The sequence below is a fragment of the Pogona vitticeps genome, chromosome 4 (genome assembly GCF_051106095.1).
Source record: "Pogona vitticeps strain Pit_001003342236 chromosome 4, PviZW2.1, whole genome shotgun sequence".
Taxonomy (NCBI): Eukaryota; Metazoa; Chordata; class Lepidosauria; order Squamata; family Agamidae; genus Pogona; species Pogona vitticeps.
In genome coordinates this window covers 121,932,045-121,950,462 of record NC_135786.1, presented here as the reverse complement: position 1 = coordinate 121,950,462, position 18,418 = coordinate 121,932,045, and the positions used below count along the sequence as shown (strand labels likewise).

General features: G+C 43.4%; 1 protein-coding gene across 2 annotated transcripts in view; it reads left to right on the top strand.

Moving 5' to 3' along the window:
* Positions 1–18,418, top strand: part of TNN (tenascin N) — a 96,780-nt gene that overhangs the window by 58,752 nt on the left and 19,610 nt on the right. For both annotated transcript variants that reach the window (XM_072998224.2, XM_072998226.2), the window contains exons 7-8: positions 6,991–7,254; positions 17,634–17,897. In XM_072998224.2, coding sequence (XP_072854325.2) covers positions 6,991–7,254; positions 17,634–17,897 — 528 coding nt within the window. The remainder of the gene's footprint in view (positions 1–6,990; positions 7,255–17,633; positions 17,898–18,418) is intronic.

Below are 18,418 nucleotides of genomic sequence, written 5' to 3'. Positions count from 1 at the left end.
TGCAAAATCTTACAGAACTACTGTATAAACATTGGTTTTGTGTAAAAAGATCAGTGCTGGATTTTGGGGGGTGTTAACTAAGGAACCTGATTTGATTTGTCACTCACAAAGTTGTGAGTAGTGCTATAAAACGCGAGGTTTAAGCAACAAATGCTACAAAATTTCTATGAAAGGTGACAGATTTTCAGTGAAGAGGATGGAGGTGAATCCTAGCTTCATCTGTCATCTATATAATCCTATCCAGTCATTGTAAAAGTGTGTGGAGAACACAAGAAATGTGTGGAAGAGGAGGTCCCAACCCTTCCATCTTTGCTTTTGTGAAGGTGACAGTCTGAAGAAAGAAAGGCTGTTGTATCTTTATAGGCTTTCTACTACCTCAACCAGAATCCTGTTTTCCCCCCAACTCATGTGCAGCGCATGCACAGATACAGCAGCATCCCCACTTCAGGCCATTGCATTTAAGCGTTGAAGGCAATGTCAGAGAATGCTACAGAACCATGGTAAAGCACCGGTGTAAAGGGGTGCCAAATTTCAGGGTTCATAGTTGACATATGGTAGCTACTTTCAATAATATAAAGACTAGACCTAGATTAATGCCCTCTGCTGTTGAATTTGTATGAATCCATTAATGGAATTACCAGACAACTGATTTTATTAAAGCTGGGTGGATCTGGACACTCTGAAATTCCTTTCAGTGGCTGTTGCCTCTACCAGATGCCCAAAGCTGGAAGCACAAGGTTTATTTTTGGAGAGTACTTTTGGAGAGTTTACTTCTACTTTCACAGTGTTCTTGTCTATGAGAGGAAGGATGGTTGGGGCACAGAGGCTGTTTAGGTCAATTGATTATTGCTCTGGAACCTCCAGATCTTGCTGATGGCATGCCATTTTAACACCTTCCACTGCAACATGTTGTGCTCTGCACTGATCATAGGAAAACATTTCCTCTGCAACATTTCACATTAGTTGCTATATCAAAGTAATTTTGATTGCCTTCCTAGCTCTCAGAACCAAGGAAGGCAATCAAAATGGCATATATACAAATCATGATGTTAAGATGCAGACTGTCATGTAGCTTTATATTGTATAGGTGCCTCTTCCAGATTTTTAAAGGGTGTGCATTTTCTGATATAGATTGGATGGTTATCAAAGGGCCAAACAGAATACATAACAGTAGTTGATGGTATTAATTTCTGGTTTTTATCCTAATGTCTTAATTCTCCATTTGTAAAGCTGCAATGAAAGGTATGGCAGCAGAATGGGAGCATCTCCTTCAATTGAGCACTTCTGTCTTTCCTCCAAATAATTGTTACTGTTTTTCCAGTTTAGTGCTATGTCAGATAAGCACTGCAGTTTCATAAGTTGTATCAGTCAGTACTAGTCACTTGCCAAAAATTAAAATAAAAACTACCGTAAATAGGGAAGAGGGCGATGTTAATGATAGAGGAGGATGGCCTACCTGTGATCCTGGTAAGAACAGTAGCTCTTTGAGGTAAGGTGTGGATTTTTTGCTCCCACAAATGTCCAGGTTAATAAAATATTCTCTGTAAATGACAACAGTGATTTAACTGCCACAGGAAACTTCAATACAGGGCAGTCTCTTAGTCTAGTTACACAATGAATCTTGATTTTTGTTCCTGTATTCAGATATGGACCAGATTGGAGGGCCAGTGTACCATTCTAGTAGGAACGCTTTTTAACAGTCACTGAATGGCTGAGCCAAAGGTTGAAAGAAGATGACTTATTATTTCAACCATGGGGAAGAAAGATGGGCCTCGAATAATTTCTGCCATGACTATGAATTAGACATGGGGACAAATATAAAAATGAATATAAAAATGAATGAGGGTATTCAACGAATATCCCTGATTTGTCAGATATTTGTTGCTTCATATTCTTGGAGTCCAGAGATCCTGATGAATACAAAGCAATGAATATAACCCTCTTGTATTCGTCCCTTCATTCCCTCTCTTCTTATGCCCCCACGAATCAGCTGTTCCTCGGGGGCATAAACAGAGAAGGATTTTCCCTTCTAGTGGCTTGCTAAAGCCTGCCCAAAGGGAATCCCACCCCTGGGGAAGGGGGATGGCTTGGGTTGGGCTTTCCCCCTCTTTCTGCGCCCAGCGGGGGCAAAGGAGGAGGGGGAAAGGGATCAAAGGGATCCCCCAGCCTGGGATGGCTTGGGTCAGGCTTTACCCCTCTTCCTACGCCCCATGAGGCAAACCAAGATGAAGTGCCACAAAGTCTGAGAGGAAAAATGTTGTGGAAACTACTGCAGGAGACACAGAGTTCAGCCAAATTACTTATAAACTTGTTTGGTTTGCAGCCAAGTATTCAAGAACACTACAAAATGGTTGGTATTCAGTTAAGATATATGCATTTTCAGGTACCCTATCTTGTATAAGACCCTCCCCATATATGATAACTGTAGTACATCATACTGTATATACCAGAAGCAATTTTGTGCAAAAGATAAACAATAGGCTTACAATTAGAAAATGGAACTACCTTAAATTTAAAATATAAAGCGTTGCTTTTAAAAGTTCATTACCCTAAGGATGGTAAATGGCTTGTTTGATCAAGCTACATTTTTCTAAGAATCAAAGTTCTTTTTCAGGAAATGCAATCAACAGGCTATGAAGCAGAAGCACACTCATATTTACCTCAACCATATTTTGGCAGGGCACAGAAGCTGGATCAGGAATTTATCTCATAACACTGAAGTCTCTCAAGGGCAATTCAAACTGAATCTGAACCTCCTGGAAAACTTAAGTACCATCACTGAAAGCGCGTGCACGCGCGCGCGCGCGCGCGCGCGCACACACACACACACATACACACACACACACACACACACACACACACACACACACACACACACACAGAGAAGATTGGGGGAAATGGCCCCTTGGGTCATGGAGCAGCTTTTGACCATAGTAGTGGCCATAGACAAGCCTTGTGAAAGAAAAATCAGAAAATCATGTTCTAAGGTTTTAGGTCTCCATGCCAGTGCATGTCAATTAGAATTAAGCATTGTTAAGTGCAGGTTGTTAGTCACGACGACAAGAAATGAGTTTTTTGCACTTTCCTAAGATTGAAAATACACATGGAGAGGAAGTTTTTTTCCCTTCAGCTCTCAGTATGAAGTCCAAGCACTATAAAATGGCTGCAACCACATCAAGCAACGTTGGGATCATTGCAACACCCCAGCCCACCCCAGTGGTGGAGGTACCCTTCATTCTAGCACCATTATTCAAATCATTGGTTTAAAATTTCTTTTCTTAAAGAAATCGACTGCCCCCAAAACCTGGTGACAGACCAAGTGACAGAGAGCACAGCTTCCCTCTCTTGGAGTGAAGTCCAGGCCCTTATTGACAGATATATGGTGATCTACGGTTCTGCCCATGGGGATTCTAAGGAACTCTCATTGAGCAAAGACAAAAGCAGCACAATCCTGACAGACCTGAGGCCAGGCATGGAATACTTCATCTACCTCTGGGCTGAAAGGGGAACTCAGCAGAGTGAAGGGAGAAGCGTTAAAGTTTTGACAGGTAACACCAGGGTGTGTGTCTTGGATTATGGAAGTACCTGCAGAACTACAGCTGCAGAACTGCTGATGTCGAGTGGCAGCTGCTCAGAATATATGAGGGAATGTCAACCCTCACTTCTAAGTCACTGGGTGGCTTTAAAGAGGCTGCATTTTTCTCAGCTTTGGCCCTTAGACTTCCACTACAGGGATCACCCACTATCTCAGGACTCCTGGAGGATTCTTGAGATAATACATGCAAAGAACTCATAAGGCTATACAAATACTATTACAGTGGTACCTCGACTTATGAATGTCCCCACTTGCAAACGATTCGAGTTACGAACGGCTCCATTCGCAAAATGTTGCTTCGACTTGCAAATGGAGCCTCGACTTATGAACAAAAAACCATGAAAAAAACCTTTCCTGCCCCTTTTTTTGACCTAAGTTCATCTTAGATCAAAAGAAGAAAAAATTAAAAAAAATTCTCCCCCTAGTGGTAGAATATGGATTAACCGGCTTTGCATTAGTTCCTATGGGAACTAATGCCTCTACCTACGAACAGCGCCTCGGCATACGAACAAAAAACAGCAGGTACAGATTAAATGGTTTTCAATGCATTCCTATGAAAAAGTTTGCCTCGACTTACAAACTTTTCAACGAACGCCATTCCAATACGGATTAAGTTCGTAAGTCAAGCTACCACTGTACGTTGGTGATCTAATCCTTCCACTAGAAATGCAGTTCTCTCATTCCTCATGGTCTTGTGAAATGGCCTGCGTTTGAGGGCAGTGTAAGGGATTTGGGTCTTGAAGAACAACACAAGGGTGACTGTCTGTTATTTAGAAATAGACCTTGTTAGCTTGGTACATGTCACAATGTTCACTCTTCATTTCATTCCATAACATGTGGGTCTCTTTGCTCACAGCTTGATCCTGGGCTATGTTTACTCAGAACTAAATCACACTTTAGTTTACTTTAATTTAGAAAGAAAGAAAGAAAAGAAAAGAAAAGAAAGAAAGAAAGAATTATGAGGGTTTTGTTTAAGGAGAAGGCAGAAACAATACAATAGCAAAGAAGTGAGATGAAATGCTATTTTATTTCTTCCAATTGTCTGGCTTACAAAGTACTTAAAATTTCACTTTAACCAAAAAGCTAATTAACTGCTATAAAATTAGTATATTTAATAATAGTTTATGTGGCATGTTAAATACCTAATAATGATATGGTGACATACTGATAAAATTTGTAACAGAAGTAAGATCTGACACATTTTCATGTGGAATTGTTAATTCTACCACTGTCATGCTTCCATATTTCTTGTGATACAACAACAGACAGATTTTTGTCTGAAGTAGTATTCTTTCTGCACCATACTCTTAGCCCTATGGTAGTCTGCACCCTCTAAACCTGCTTTTATTAAAATTATCGTGACCAGAGTTGTGGTTCACACATGCAAGGTCCAGTGTTATGAAGTCTATCCAAAGTGTATCTGTTCAAGTGCAGATGATTTTAAAAGTGTCTCTCTTTAGTTCCACACTTGTGTTTCTCAACTTCCGCTCGTTCTTCAGCTCAACTCTGCTCTAAATGCTTCTACTTTCATCCCTTAGACTGCTGTAGGAATGTCTCCCTTAGCATATGTAATCTGTGAGTGTTACTTTGGTATGGGACTGTGCAAATAGACCGGTTGCCTCATTTGGCAGAGAGAAAAATGTTCTTCCAGTTCTGAAAAGCCAAAGCTTGCCTTGAGTTCATGCAATGTCATCATCCAAAAAGGGTCTGTCCAAAGATGGTATCATTCATTCACTGGCAAGGGGCAAAGTCAATGCATGAATCCAAAGGACAATAGTTGCAAGTAGATAAACCTCAGTCTGAGTTCTCTTAAATGGCAGAGGGAGAGACAGATAGAATTGACCCACACAATGCATGATCTACTGCACATACTTCTCTGCACAAGAACAAGGTTGTGCATTTGCACAGCAAGGGATAGGGGAATCTTTCAGTGTTGGTTCTATTCAGGTTCTAATTTTCTGGATGTTATGTCCATTCTGTGCATTTCCATACTACAAAGTTCTGTTTGTATTTCCAAGCAAATTAAAATAATAAGTATGTATGTATGTATGTATGTATGTATGTATGTATGTATGTATGTATGTATGTATGTATGTATGTATGTATGTATGTATGTACGTACAGTGGTGCCTCGCTTAACGAGCGCACCGTATAACGAAGAATCCGTATAGCGATCCCTTTTTGGGGATCGCTATACGGAGCTGCCCCAATCGCCGCACTCGCTTTGCGACGATTGGGGCGTCCGGCGGCCATTTTGGAGCCGCCAAACAGCTGATCGGCGGCTCCAAAATGGCCACCGGACCAGCGAAAACATCGCTGGAGGGGTAAGTTTTGGTGCCTATTGGAACGCATTAAACTAAGTTTAATGCGTTCCAATAGGCTTTTCCTGCCCCGTACAGCGATGTTTTCGCATAGCGAAGGTTAATCCGGAACGGATTAACCTCGCTATGCGGGCCACCACTGTATGTATGTATGTATGTATGTATGTATGTATGTATGTATGTATGTATGTATGTATGTATGTATGTATGTATGTATGTATGTATGTTTGTTTGTTTGTTTGTTTGTTTGTTTGTTTGTTTGTTTGTTTGTTTGTTTGTTTGTTTGTTTTAATATACTGCCACATTAGTTTTAGAAGAGGCAGCCTTGTTAGTTTGTGCAAGCATATCAGACAAAATACAAGGGAAAAAAGAAACAAAGCAAAACAAAGATAAAAAGACAAAAACATGTCGTACCTTAAAAACTAAGTACAGTACAAGGCTTAAAAAAGTGGATGTGATCTAATATTTTATACTATAAAATATAACAGTTGGTCTTTAAGATGTCACATATTTTTGTTTTTTGTCTTTTTTGCTTTCTTTTGTTTTTGTTTTTTTTCCTTTGGAGTTTGCTTGATATGTCACACTAGTGTGATGCACTATTCTGTGTGGTTAACAGACTAAAAACCAAACAGTAATAAACAGACAGTATGCATTTTAAATGTATGAATTTTTGTGCACATTGTATTCAGATAGCATTTTTTTACAGAAATGATGTCCAACTAAATAGTGTTTTTTCCCTCCTTCCCAAATCTCCAAATGCTCACTTCTGCGTTTATTTTTTGAAAACTGTACACAGGATTTGTGGGGGGGGGTGTTGTTTTTAATATGCTCATTTTGGAGTTGATTTCTTGGAGCAAACTGTATTACAACGTTCGGAAGGGTACTTACTGAAAAGTGAACAAAAATTCCACATGCCTTCTATGTGGCTACATTAATTTCTGTAAACTTGGAGGTGTGCACTTCTTAACTGACAAGAGAGGTTACCATTTGGAATTTATAATCCCAGACATCAAAATGCATTAGGTTGTCTGCTAGAATTACTGTCCTAATTAAAACATCTTGTCCTCTTCACAGAACTTGATAGCCCAACTAATCTGGTCACCACTCAAGTAACAGAAGACACGGCTACCCTTTCTTGGAATGGGGCCAAGGCTCCCATAGATAGATATATCATAAGCTATGCCTCAGCAGATGGTGACACCAAGGAGATATCTGTGGGGAGGGACAAGACAACCACTACCCTGATGGGCTTGAAACCAGGCACTGAGTATACCATCTCCATTTGGGCCATGAAGGGCACCCAGCAGAGCAGGAAGGCCAGCACAAAGGCTGAAACAGGTAGCCCATGCATGTGGTATTTTGAGCTTCTCTTTCTCGTGAATCGTCTTTCTCAAGTTTTTCATTTCTTATTAAATAAAAGCTTGAACTGGGAAAAAACAGGAGCATAAAAAGTGCCTGGAGAGGTGGATCATGGCGGAGGGGGGCAGTTGATAGCGGCCTGGGCCAGGCTCAGCCTCCCAGTGCTGGGATGCTGCCCCCCCCACACCCCATCCCCGTTCCCAGAGGAACCCATCAGGTGGCAGCAGCACTCGCCTGGCTGTGCAGCTTCCTTCGGCGGCACCTCCATGCCGACCGGCTGGGCCTGGCGGAGCTTTTCACCCTTCGTGTGGCAGCTGTTGCTGAGGCCCGATATGGCCGCCCCAGCGAGCAGCTGCCGGTGCCGGAGCGGAGTGTTGGGTGCCCCCAGCAGGTGAGACACCGCTCTTTGACGGCTGCCCAGGAGCCGCCCACCAGTGGAGAAAGGGAGCTGCCCCCGGAAGGGCCAAGGACTGAGCGTGGCCCCACCAGGCGGAGGAGGAGGCAGCGGTGGTGGCCCAGGCGCAGGCAGTGAGGCTGTGGCAACGGCTCTCAACTGGCTGCGCGTTACCGAGACGTGCGTGACCGAGATCCTTCCTTTCAAACCAAGGGGGTAATGTTGGCGTATATAAATTTTTTAGGCGGTAAAAGGTAAAAAAGTTCCCTGACCCCTGGTCTACAGATTCCCCCATCAAGCTTTTTTTCCACCCAGGAGGAGTTTCTGAACTTCAGGGTGGCAGGTGGAGGTTTTGTCTTCAAGGTCCAGCTGATGGAGAGAGCTGCAGAGAAATCAGGAAGAGGATTTTCTTAATTGCCATTGGCCAGAGGTGGTCATGTGATCTCTATAAATAAAACTTCCAGTTCATCTTGCTGAGATGAGTTATGTGGGAAATGGTCTTGCCTTCTTGTAACCTGAGCATTTTATTAGATTTTAACCATTCCAGGTTACAGTACATGTAATAAAGGCTCCAGTTACAGGAAGCCAGATTTTGGATGAATATAAGGAAAAATGTTAACTGTTAGAGCAGTAGGACCATGGAACCAATTACTTGTGGAGTCAGTGAGCGCTCCAACACTGAAGGCTTTCAAGAAAAAAAAAACTCGACATCCATCTGTCAGATGTAATTGGGATTCCTCCATTGAGCAGGGGATTGGACTCAGTGGCCTCATAAGCCCTTTCCAACTCGATTATTCTATGACATTTTTATTATTATTATTATTATTATTATTATTATTATTATTATTATTATTATTATTATTATTATTATTATTATTATTATTATTATTATTATTATTATTATTATTATTATTATTATTATTTGCTTTTTCCTTGACTGAATCTGGACCTCTCAAATATACTGATCAGTTGCTAATTCTATTTCCTCTGCTCCCCACTCCACCCCTAATGAATCAAATTGTCAAGTAGAAAATATTATACAGTGGTGCCTCGCTTAACGAGTGCCCCGTTTAACGAAAAAATCGCATAGCGATGGCTTTGTTGCCATCGCTTTTGCGATCGCACAACGATCTTGCCTTTGCGATTTTTCCCCATAGGCACCATTTTCCCCCAGCTGTGCGGCGGGAGCTTTGAAGCCCCGCTGCTCAGCTGGGGGAAAATGTCGGCAGTGGGCTGCGGCCTCAGAAGGACCCCGAAGCCATTGTCCCCTGCCGACAATTCCCTTCCGAGCTCTGGGGACAGGCTGGGGGGTGAATCGGGAAGCTTGAAGCCTCTCCGCGCTGCTTACCCAGGCCATTCCCGGACTTCCTCACCGCGCCGCCTACCAGGCTGTTCTCGGACACCTAGGTGTCCGAGAACGGGCTGGGTAGGCGGCGCGGGGAGGCTTCAAGCATCGGGGACAGGCTGGGGGGTGAATCGGGAAGCTTGAAGCCTCTCCGCGCTGCTTACCCAGGCCATTCCCGGACTTCTGGAAGTCCAGGAACGGCCTGGGTAAGCAGCGCGGAGAGGCTTCAAGCTTCCCGATTCACCCCCCAGCCTGTCCCCAGAGCTCGGAAGGGAATTGTCGGCAGGGGACGGTGGCTTCGGGGTCCTTCCGAGGCCGCAGCCCACTGCCGACATTTTCCCCCAGCTGAGCAGCGGGGCTTGGATCCGAGCCGCGGCGGCTACCCCAGCCATGGCCGGACTCTAGGGAGTCCAGCCATGGCTGAGGTAGCCGCCGTGGGTCAGATCCAAGCCGCGGGGGGAGAGAGAAAACCGGATAATCCGTTCCAATTGGAACGGATTAACCGATTTTCAATGCATTCCTATGGGAAATGGTGCTTCACATAACAATGTTTTCACATAACTTTTTTTTTTCTGGAACCAATTAACATCGTTACGCGAGGCACCACTGTATTTGAATGCCAGATTATACTTTCAGATAACCTACTTGCACACACAAGATATCAGGATCTCCCAAAACACTTACAGAGTTAACAAAAACTAGGTAGAATTAGAAGCACTGGATATACAGTAACAGAACTCAAATAGCTATGAACTATTGAAGAAGAATTATTATGAATATGGAGATAAAAACTCCAGATTGTTATCGAAAGCTATAAAAAAACAAAGCCATTAAAAAGTCAACTGTTAAAATTAAAACTAATGATGGAAAATTGTAACTGCATAAAAGCAAATTTTAACAACTTGTATGGAATACTGTAAGGATTTCTGTGAAACAGAAATTACACCAGAAATAGATGTTTAAAAATTTGTGAATTCATTATCAATTAACTCAATTTTTGAGGAACATAAAGATCAACTCAGTTCACGAATAACACTTAAAGAAATGAAATCAGATATCAAAAGATTGAAAAAAAATGAAAATCACCAGGATGTGATGGTTTTACAGCAGATTTCTATAAAACGTGGTAGAAGATATCTCTATGTACCTTTGGAAACTGTATAACTGATGGGTGAAAAAGTACCCAAATCCTGAAAAGTAGCAAGAATAATAGGAATTTCAAAACTAGAAAAAGGTACCACACTCCCCTCTTCATATAGATTAATGCTACCAAACAAAGATCATTTTTTTCATCATTTTGGCACACACATTGAATAATTTTATTACAAATTACATTCATACTGACCAATATGGTGTTATTCCAGGCAGACAAATATCTGATACAATTCATACAGTGCTAAACATCATAAATATAGTGGGTTGGGGGGAAAAAGGAAAGTGGCAATACTTTCATTAGATGCTCTTAAAGCCTTTGATTGTATTGAATGTTGGTATTTATTTATTTATTTATTTATTTATTTATTTATTTATTTATTTATTTATTTATTTATTTATTTATTAGAGAAGATGAATATGGGAAAAAATCATTAAAGTGTTAAGAAATCTCTATGAAGGGGCAAAGGCCCCAGTGATGATAAATGGAGTAGAATCCGATAGATTTGAATTACATAGAGGAACAAGGCAATGAGATCATTTGTCTCTGTTAACATTTCCTCTGGCTATTGAACCACTTGCAATAAAGATCAGAGAAAATGATAACATTACTGGCATGACAACCAGCAACAGGCCGCATAAAGTTAATTTATATGCCAGCAACATACTTCTATTTTTGGAAAACTCATTGAAAAGCATAGAGGTACTGAAACAAATACTGGAAAGATTTAATAAACACACAGGATTAAAAATTAATTATAAAAAAATCTGAATTGTTATCTAGAATGTGTAGCCTGCATAATTAACTTGTAAACCGCCCAGAGAGTGCTTGAAGTGCTATGGGGTGGTATATAAGCAGCACACTTTGCTTTTGCTTTGCTTTAGAAACATTCCTATATTAGATCAAAAGAAAATTAAAATAACGTCAAATTTAGATTTGTGTTATTCTAGTTTTAAGTATTTTGGGATCTAGTTAACAAAAAGCATACATCAACTAGCGTACAGGAGTTATACGGTTATATCTAGAACTGTAAAATAAAAAAACATGGAAAAATTAAATTTATCAATGTGACAACCCCAGACCTACTGGAGTATGCCACCATGTAATTATGCTGCCACCAACCATTCCCTGTAAGGAGTCACACAGACCAGGAATGGATTTTACTAAACAAAAGAACAAGGTTTATTGAAACAACAAACAGGGTACATAAAAGAATCAGGTAAATAGGATAATGTAACGTGGCATAACCCCAATCACACACATACAACAGCTTGGTTCCCACTGAACCCTTTAAGGTAACGCACAGACCCTGAACCTATCAGTTCTGGCTACCTAAATAGAAACCTGAACCTATCAGGTATGTACTAACTGACACACAGTTGTACCCAGTCTGACACACAGACTCCCATTCCAACTTCTCCACACCAGCTCCAAACATATATACAGTACAGCTCCTCCCCCCTGATGTCCCGCCTTCCACTCCCCATAGGATGGAACTTTCCCTCCAAACCCATGACAGACAGGTACCATCAGTGCTGTATGTGACACCTCCCCTCTTTATAAGTTGTTTTGCAGGGGAAAAGCTAAAGTGCTTTTCTCCAAAAAACAACCAGGATCAAAACACATCAACAGTTATACAATATCATACAATCACATAACCCATACTTACTCACTCTAGGTCAAACATATCAACTATACATTTAAACATTAATATTTGCAATACATTAAGTTACCTTTATTAATACAACCCAAGCTTGTTCACTAAACAGGTACATTTAACTTTTGGTCACCACAATATACATAGTCCATGGTTTCTTCGCCGTCTTCACTCGTCGGGTCTTCTTGACAAGGCGTCAGCAACACAGTTCATTGACCCTCTGACCACCTTCACTTCGAAGTCAAAATCTTGCAGGTTTAAAGCCCACCTCATAAGTTTACTATTATGGGTTTTCATTGTCTTTAACCACTGCAGTGGTGAGTGGTCAGTGCACAGAACAAAATGTCTTCCCCAGATGTAAGGTTTGGCCTTCTGAATCGCGTATACTATGGACAGGCACTCCTTTTCCACGGTTGCCAAATGTCTCTCACCTTTCTGGAGTTTCCTACTCAGGTAGGACACTGGATGCTGGTCACCATTTTCATCCTCCTGGCAAAGAACTGCTCCTACCCCGCTGTTAGACGCATCGGTGTAGATGATGAACTCCCGGTCGAAGTTGGGAGCACGCAGCACTGGATAATGGATGAGCGCCTCCTTCAACCTCTGGAACGCCTCCTCACAGTCGCTGGTCCACGGGATGTGGTCATCAGTCTTCTTCCGCGTCAGATCGGTCAGCGGAGTCGCCATCTCGCTAAACCTCGGGATGAACTTTCTGTAGTAGCCCACCAACCCAAGAAATGATTTGACTTTTTTCTTGGTGTTAGGTCTGGGCCAATCACGAACAGCTTCTATCTTGGCCTCTAGGGGTTTGATCACTCCTCCCCCTACTATGTGACCTAAGTATTTTATTTCTGGGCTACCCAGCTGACACTTGCTTGCCTTTACTGTTAGCCCTGCTGCACTTAACCTCTGCAGCACTATCTCCAGGTGTTTCAGGTGATCTTCCCAGGTATTGCTGAAGATCCCTATATCGTCGATGTAGGCCACAGTAAAGTCACTGAGCCCTGCTAAGGTCTGGTCCATCAGCCTTTGGAATGTGGCTGGTGCATTTCTGAGACCAAAACTAAGGACTCTAAACTCATATAGACCGAAAGGGCTGCAAAATGCGGTCTTTTCCTGATCCCTGGGATCAATCCTTAATTGCCAGTAACCCTTTACTAGGTCCAACGATGAAATGAACCGACAACCCCCTATGGTTTCAATCAGGTTGTCTAGCCTGGGCATTGGGTAGGCATCAGGAGTGGTTACGCGGTTTAATTTCCGGTAATCTACACAAAACCTAATGCTCCCATCAGGCTTGTCCACCAGGACTATCGGAGAGGACCAAGGACTAGAAGAGGGGACGATTATGTTCTCCCTAAGCATCTCGTCCAGCTCCTTCCGCACCTTGTCCCTATAGGGTCCCGTCACTCGGTATGGGGATACTGCTTGCGGGGTTGCATCCCCTGTGTGGATCCGATGCATCACTCCCTTCACTATCCCCGGCTTATTCGAAAAAACCTTATGATATTTAGTGAGCAGCACTTTTAGTTCTTGCTGCTGGTCTTGGGTAAGTGCAGGACTGATCTTCACCTCATCTGGGTTGTATCTCATTTCCCCTCTACCCTCCCAGAAGGGTAATTCAGCTTCCTCACTCTCAGCTGCTTTTATGGCAAATAAAACCCTCTGTTCCCCTCTGTAGTAGGGTTTCAGGGCATTCACATGTACCACCCTTCGTGTTTGGTGTTCCTCCTGTTCTATAAGGTAGTTCAGATCTGACATCTTGGAAATGACCCTGTATGGTCCTGCCCATTTGAGCTGCAGTTTGTTCTCTTTGCAGGGCCTAAGCCAAAGCACTTCCTCCCCTGGGTTAAAGCGCCTCTCCCTGGCTTTCTGGTCATACCAGGTTTTCTGTCTGACCTTCTGAGCTTGCAGGTTTTCTGCTGCTAGCTCTAGGTTTCTCTTCAGGTCATTCATTAAAGTGTCTATGTACGTCACAACATCTTGTGGGTCATCCTGGGTGATCTGCTCCCAATTTTGTTTGATTAAATCAAGTGGTCCTTTTACTTTTCTCCCAAACAAAAGTTCAAACGGACTGAACCCGGTACTGGCTTGTGGCACTGATCGATAAGCAAACAAAAGGGATTGCAGCTTCTGGTCCCGTTTGGATTCTCTGCCAAGTAAGCCCTAATCATGCGCATCAGAGTCCCATTGAACTTCTCCGTTAACCCATTACTTTCGGGGTGATAGGCAGTGGTTTCCTTGTGTTTAATTCCACAGATTTGCCATAACCGTTTCATGAGCTTTGATGTAAACGATGTGCCCAAATCTGTGATTATTTCTGAGGCAAATCCCATCCTGGACATATACCCCACCAAGGCATCTGCCACTGTGTTAGTTTTGATGTTAGTCAAGGGAATGGCTTCGGGGTACCTCGTGGCATGGTCCACAATGGTGAGAATGAACCGGTTCCCCCTCTTTGTGGCCTTGGGCAAAGGTCCCACAATATCCACTCCTATACATTTGAACGGGGTGTCAATCACAGGCAAAGGGCACAACTTTGCTTTGGTCCTGTCACGGTTATTCCCCTGCCTCTGACACACATCACATTGTTTACAGAACTCCTTGATCTGCTTCCCTATTTCAGGCCAGTAAAAATTCTGTGTGATTCTCTGCTGTGTTTTGTTCACCCCTAAGTGCGCAGCAAACATGTCAGAGTGCCCCCTTTGTAAGATCATGGGGCGATACTTTTCAGGTACCACTAGCTGACTTCTGATCCCATCTCCCCTTTTTGAGATATTCATCAGGGTCTCTCTCTATAAAATTCCCTTTTTCTCGCGAAATCTCGCTGGGGTTTCAGGTGTTAGCTGGGTGTCTGTCACCCTTTCAAAACACTTTCGGAGAGTGGCGTCTGCCTTTTGCTCTTGGCCAAATTTGCTGTCCGTGGCTAAGGTTTCTACCACAGCTTCGGGACTACTCTCATCTGCTTCAACCTTGGGCTCTTCAGTACCCCCCTGAACTGTCCCCGTGGTAGCTTGTGAGCGTGTAATCACTAGCACCCATTTCACATGTTCAGCCAGGTCATTTCCCACGAGCACGGCTGCTGGCAGAGTCGATGAAATCGCTAGCCGCCAAACTCCCCTCCAGCCTTGAAAGCTCACAGGTACCTCAGCTACTGGCAGTGAGATCACCTGCCCCTCAATCCCTGCCACCTTCAGGCTCTCATTTGGGATTATATACTTCCCAGGAATAATGTCTGGATGGCACAGGGTCACCTGGGAACAAGTATCCCTTAGCCCCCTATACTGATGGTCAAGTATTCCTACGTCCACCCCTGCGGTCTCAAACAATTGCGAATCTGTCCTCACTAGTAAGCAGCGCTTGACCTCCACAAGAGGACCATTTTCCCCAGCCTGATCAGCAGATGTAACTGGTCCAGAGTGAGTAGCCATGGTAACAGGCTCCCTCAATGGCAAGGAGCTTTGCTCTGTCTGGACACAGAACACAGCTTTTGGCTTGGTTCCACTCAAATCATGAGGTAAATTTCCCTTTAGCTGCTTTAATTTCTCACACTCTGAGATTAGATGGCCCTTTCCCTGACAGAAATAACATTTTCTGCTGTACTTGGAGTCTTTCTCATCTGGTTTTGGTTTTCCCTCCAAAATCTGAAGTCTTGGTTTCAGGTCTGAGGGCTTCCCTTCACCATGGGCCCCTCCCCCTTGCTGGTTTTTCCCTGGTCCCTGAGAGTACCTGCTGTAGGTTTCCTTGGGCTTACCCACAGATTTCCCCTCAGCACCTAAGGGCTTCCTTATTTGGGAAATAAAATCTGCGATCTCTGCCGCTTCTGCCACCGATTTAGGTTTCCTCTCCCTCACATGGAACTTTAGTTCCCCATGCAGGACTGAATAAAACTGTTCCAGCGCTATCAGGTCTTTGAGCTGCTGGAAGGTCTCTGTCCCCTCCTGAGACAGCCATTTCTCTAGCAACCTCACCAGTTGAGCCCCCACTTGGGTAAAAGTCTGCTCTGGTTTTTTTGTGAGTGACCTGAATCTTTGCCTCAGCTGTTCCGCATTTATCCCATGTCGGGCAAACACCAGTTTTTTAAACTCAGCGAAGTCTTTCAGCAGTTCCACTGGCATCTCTGCATAGACTTCTGCCAGGCTGCCACTGATTAAAGATCGCATGATGGTCATCTTCTCAGTTTCCCTTATTGAGAAGTCCACAAACGCTCTTTCCACGAGGGAAAAGAACACCTCAGGGCAATCTCCCTTGTGGTACACAGGGAATTTCTTCAGGTCAGTTTTAGACAGGCTGCCTTCCCCATTCCCTGGGTTCCCCTCATTATTATTGTTATTCCCATTTCTACTCATTATTTCCAGCTTCTTCAGCTCAAACGCCATTTTTTCTAACTCCAGCTGTCTCTGTTTCTCTTCCCTTTCAAACACCATTCTTTCTAAGTCCCACTGTCTCTGTTTCTCTTCCCTTTCCATCTCAAATTTTCTCTGTTTCTCCCTTTCCTTTTCCTCCATCTCCCTCACCCTCAGTTCATGCTGTTGGGCTAGGAGCATTTTTCTGAGTTCTGAGGTCAGTTCTCCTGTGCTCTCATCCTGCACTGAGCCAAATTCCTCCTCAGAACCTTGGTCTCCCTGTGGTTCTCTCACTTCCCCCATTTCTGCCATCTGGCTTCTAGTCAAGGGCATAATCCCCCCAGAACAGGCTGCTTTCAAAAGTCAAGCCTCAAAATAAAACGACGACTTTTTTCCTTTTGCCTCAGAAACAGCCTTCTATAGACTGCTGCTGTTCCTTCAGCACCAACTTGCAACTGTTGCCAGGCAGAATCCACCCCCTCTGCTAGGCCTCTCAGCAGACAGGCTAGATCACTGTTACTTCACACAGCTTTGCCTCAGCCCTTTCCCGCCAAAACAGGTTGCCTCAGAGCTCCCTAATCTAGTCCCCCCCAATCCGAGTGTGCACGTTCTTCCACTAGCCTACCTCCCCGTGAGGTAAGCCTAGAAGATTACCTACGCGCCCTCAGATTGTCCCTGACTAGACCCCCCTTGCTCTGGGCACACTTGCCAAGGCTTTGCTGGACCACTGGACAACTGGACTAGTCGTATCCCACACGCTGGACACCAATCAATGTGACAACCCCAGACCTACTGGAGTATGCCACCATGTAATTATGCTGCCACCAACCATTCCCTGTAAGGAGTCACACAGACCAGGAATGGATTTTACTAAACAAAAGAACAAGGTTTATTGAAACAATAAACAGGGTACATAAAAGAATCAGGTAAATAGGATAATGTAACGTGGCATAACCCCAATCACACACATACAACAGCTTGGTTCCCACTGAACCCTTTAAGGTAACGCACAGACCCTGAACCTATCAGTTCTGGCTACCTAAATAGAAACCTGAACCTATCAGGTATGTACTAACTGACACACAGTTGTACCCAGTCTGACACACAGACTCCCACTCCAACTTCTCCACACCAGCTCCAAATATATATACAGTACAGCTCCTCCCCCCTGATGTCCCGCCTTCCACTCCCCATAGGATGGAACTTTCCCTCCAAACCCATGACAGACAGGTACCATCAGTGCTGTATGTGACAATCATTATTAGGGAGAATAGTAACAGTAAAAGCCTATTTTCACCAAAATTTTTATTTTTGTTTCAAAATATACCCCTACAACCAGAAATGAACATGATGAAACTATGGCCAAAAACAAAACAACAACAACAACAACAACTGGAAAATTTTATTACAGCAAAATTGATCATGAAAGAAAACAAAAGTAACACCTATACTTTGGTTTACAGAAATAGATGGCCCTAAAAACTTGAGAACAGATCAAGTGACAGAAAACACGACCACCATCTCTTGGAGCAAGGCCTCGGCTCCCATAGACGGATACATACTGAGCTATACCTCTTCTGATGGAGAGAAAAAAGAGATTGCAGTTGGAAAGGACAGGAGCAGCATGACATTGACTGGTCTGAAACCAGGCATGGAATACATCATTTCCATCTGGGCTGTGAAGGGCAGCCATCAAAGCAAGAGGACAAGCACAAGAGCCGTGACAGGTAACTTGAGGTGGTGGTGAGAGGTTGGTTGCTCTGGTTTTTGTTAAAATTTCCAAGGGTTCTTGAAATGCTCTGTGCAGAGGGCAACTTTTTATCTAGTTCTGACAAGTGGCAATGGCACTGTAATAGTTGTTGTGGTCCATGAGCCACCTCGCCCCCCCTCCCCCGCTTCTTCTGTTGTGGTGTGGTCAAAAAGGCTGTTGTGTAATACTTCGAGCATTGCCATCCAAAGCCAAACCAATTCACGATCATCACAGTTAGTACTGCTTCAGGAGACAAAAATATGTGTATGCAATCAGCTGCCTAGCTATCCGTCTACAGCTGAAACAGGCATCCATGTGATGACTGGATAATTTCTTGCTGGCTTGGAGTTGGTTTTAGGGTCAATCTACCTGATACTCTTAACCCATTTTTGAGGTGGCCCTCAAGGGGTGAAAGGTGTCTGTTTGTCATAGCATGCAACCTTCTTTAACTATATATCTCATATTTAATATGCATCGTTTTGTGCCTGGAAGCTTCAT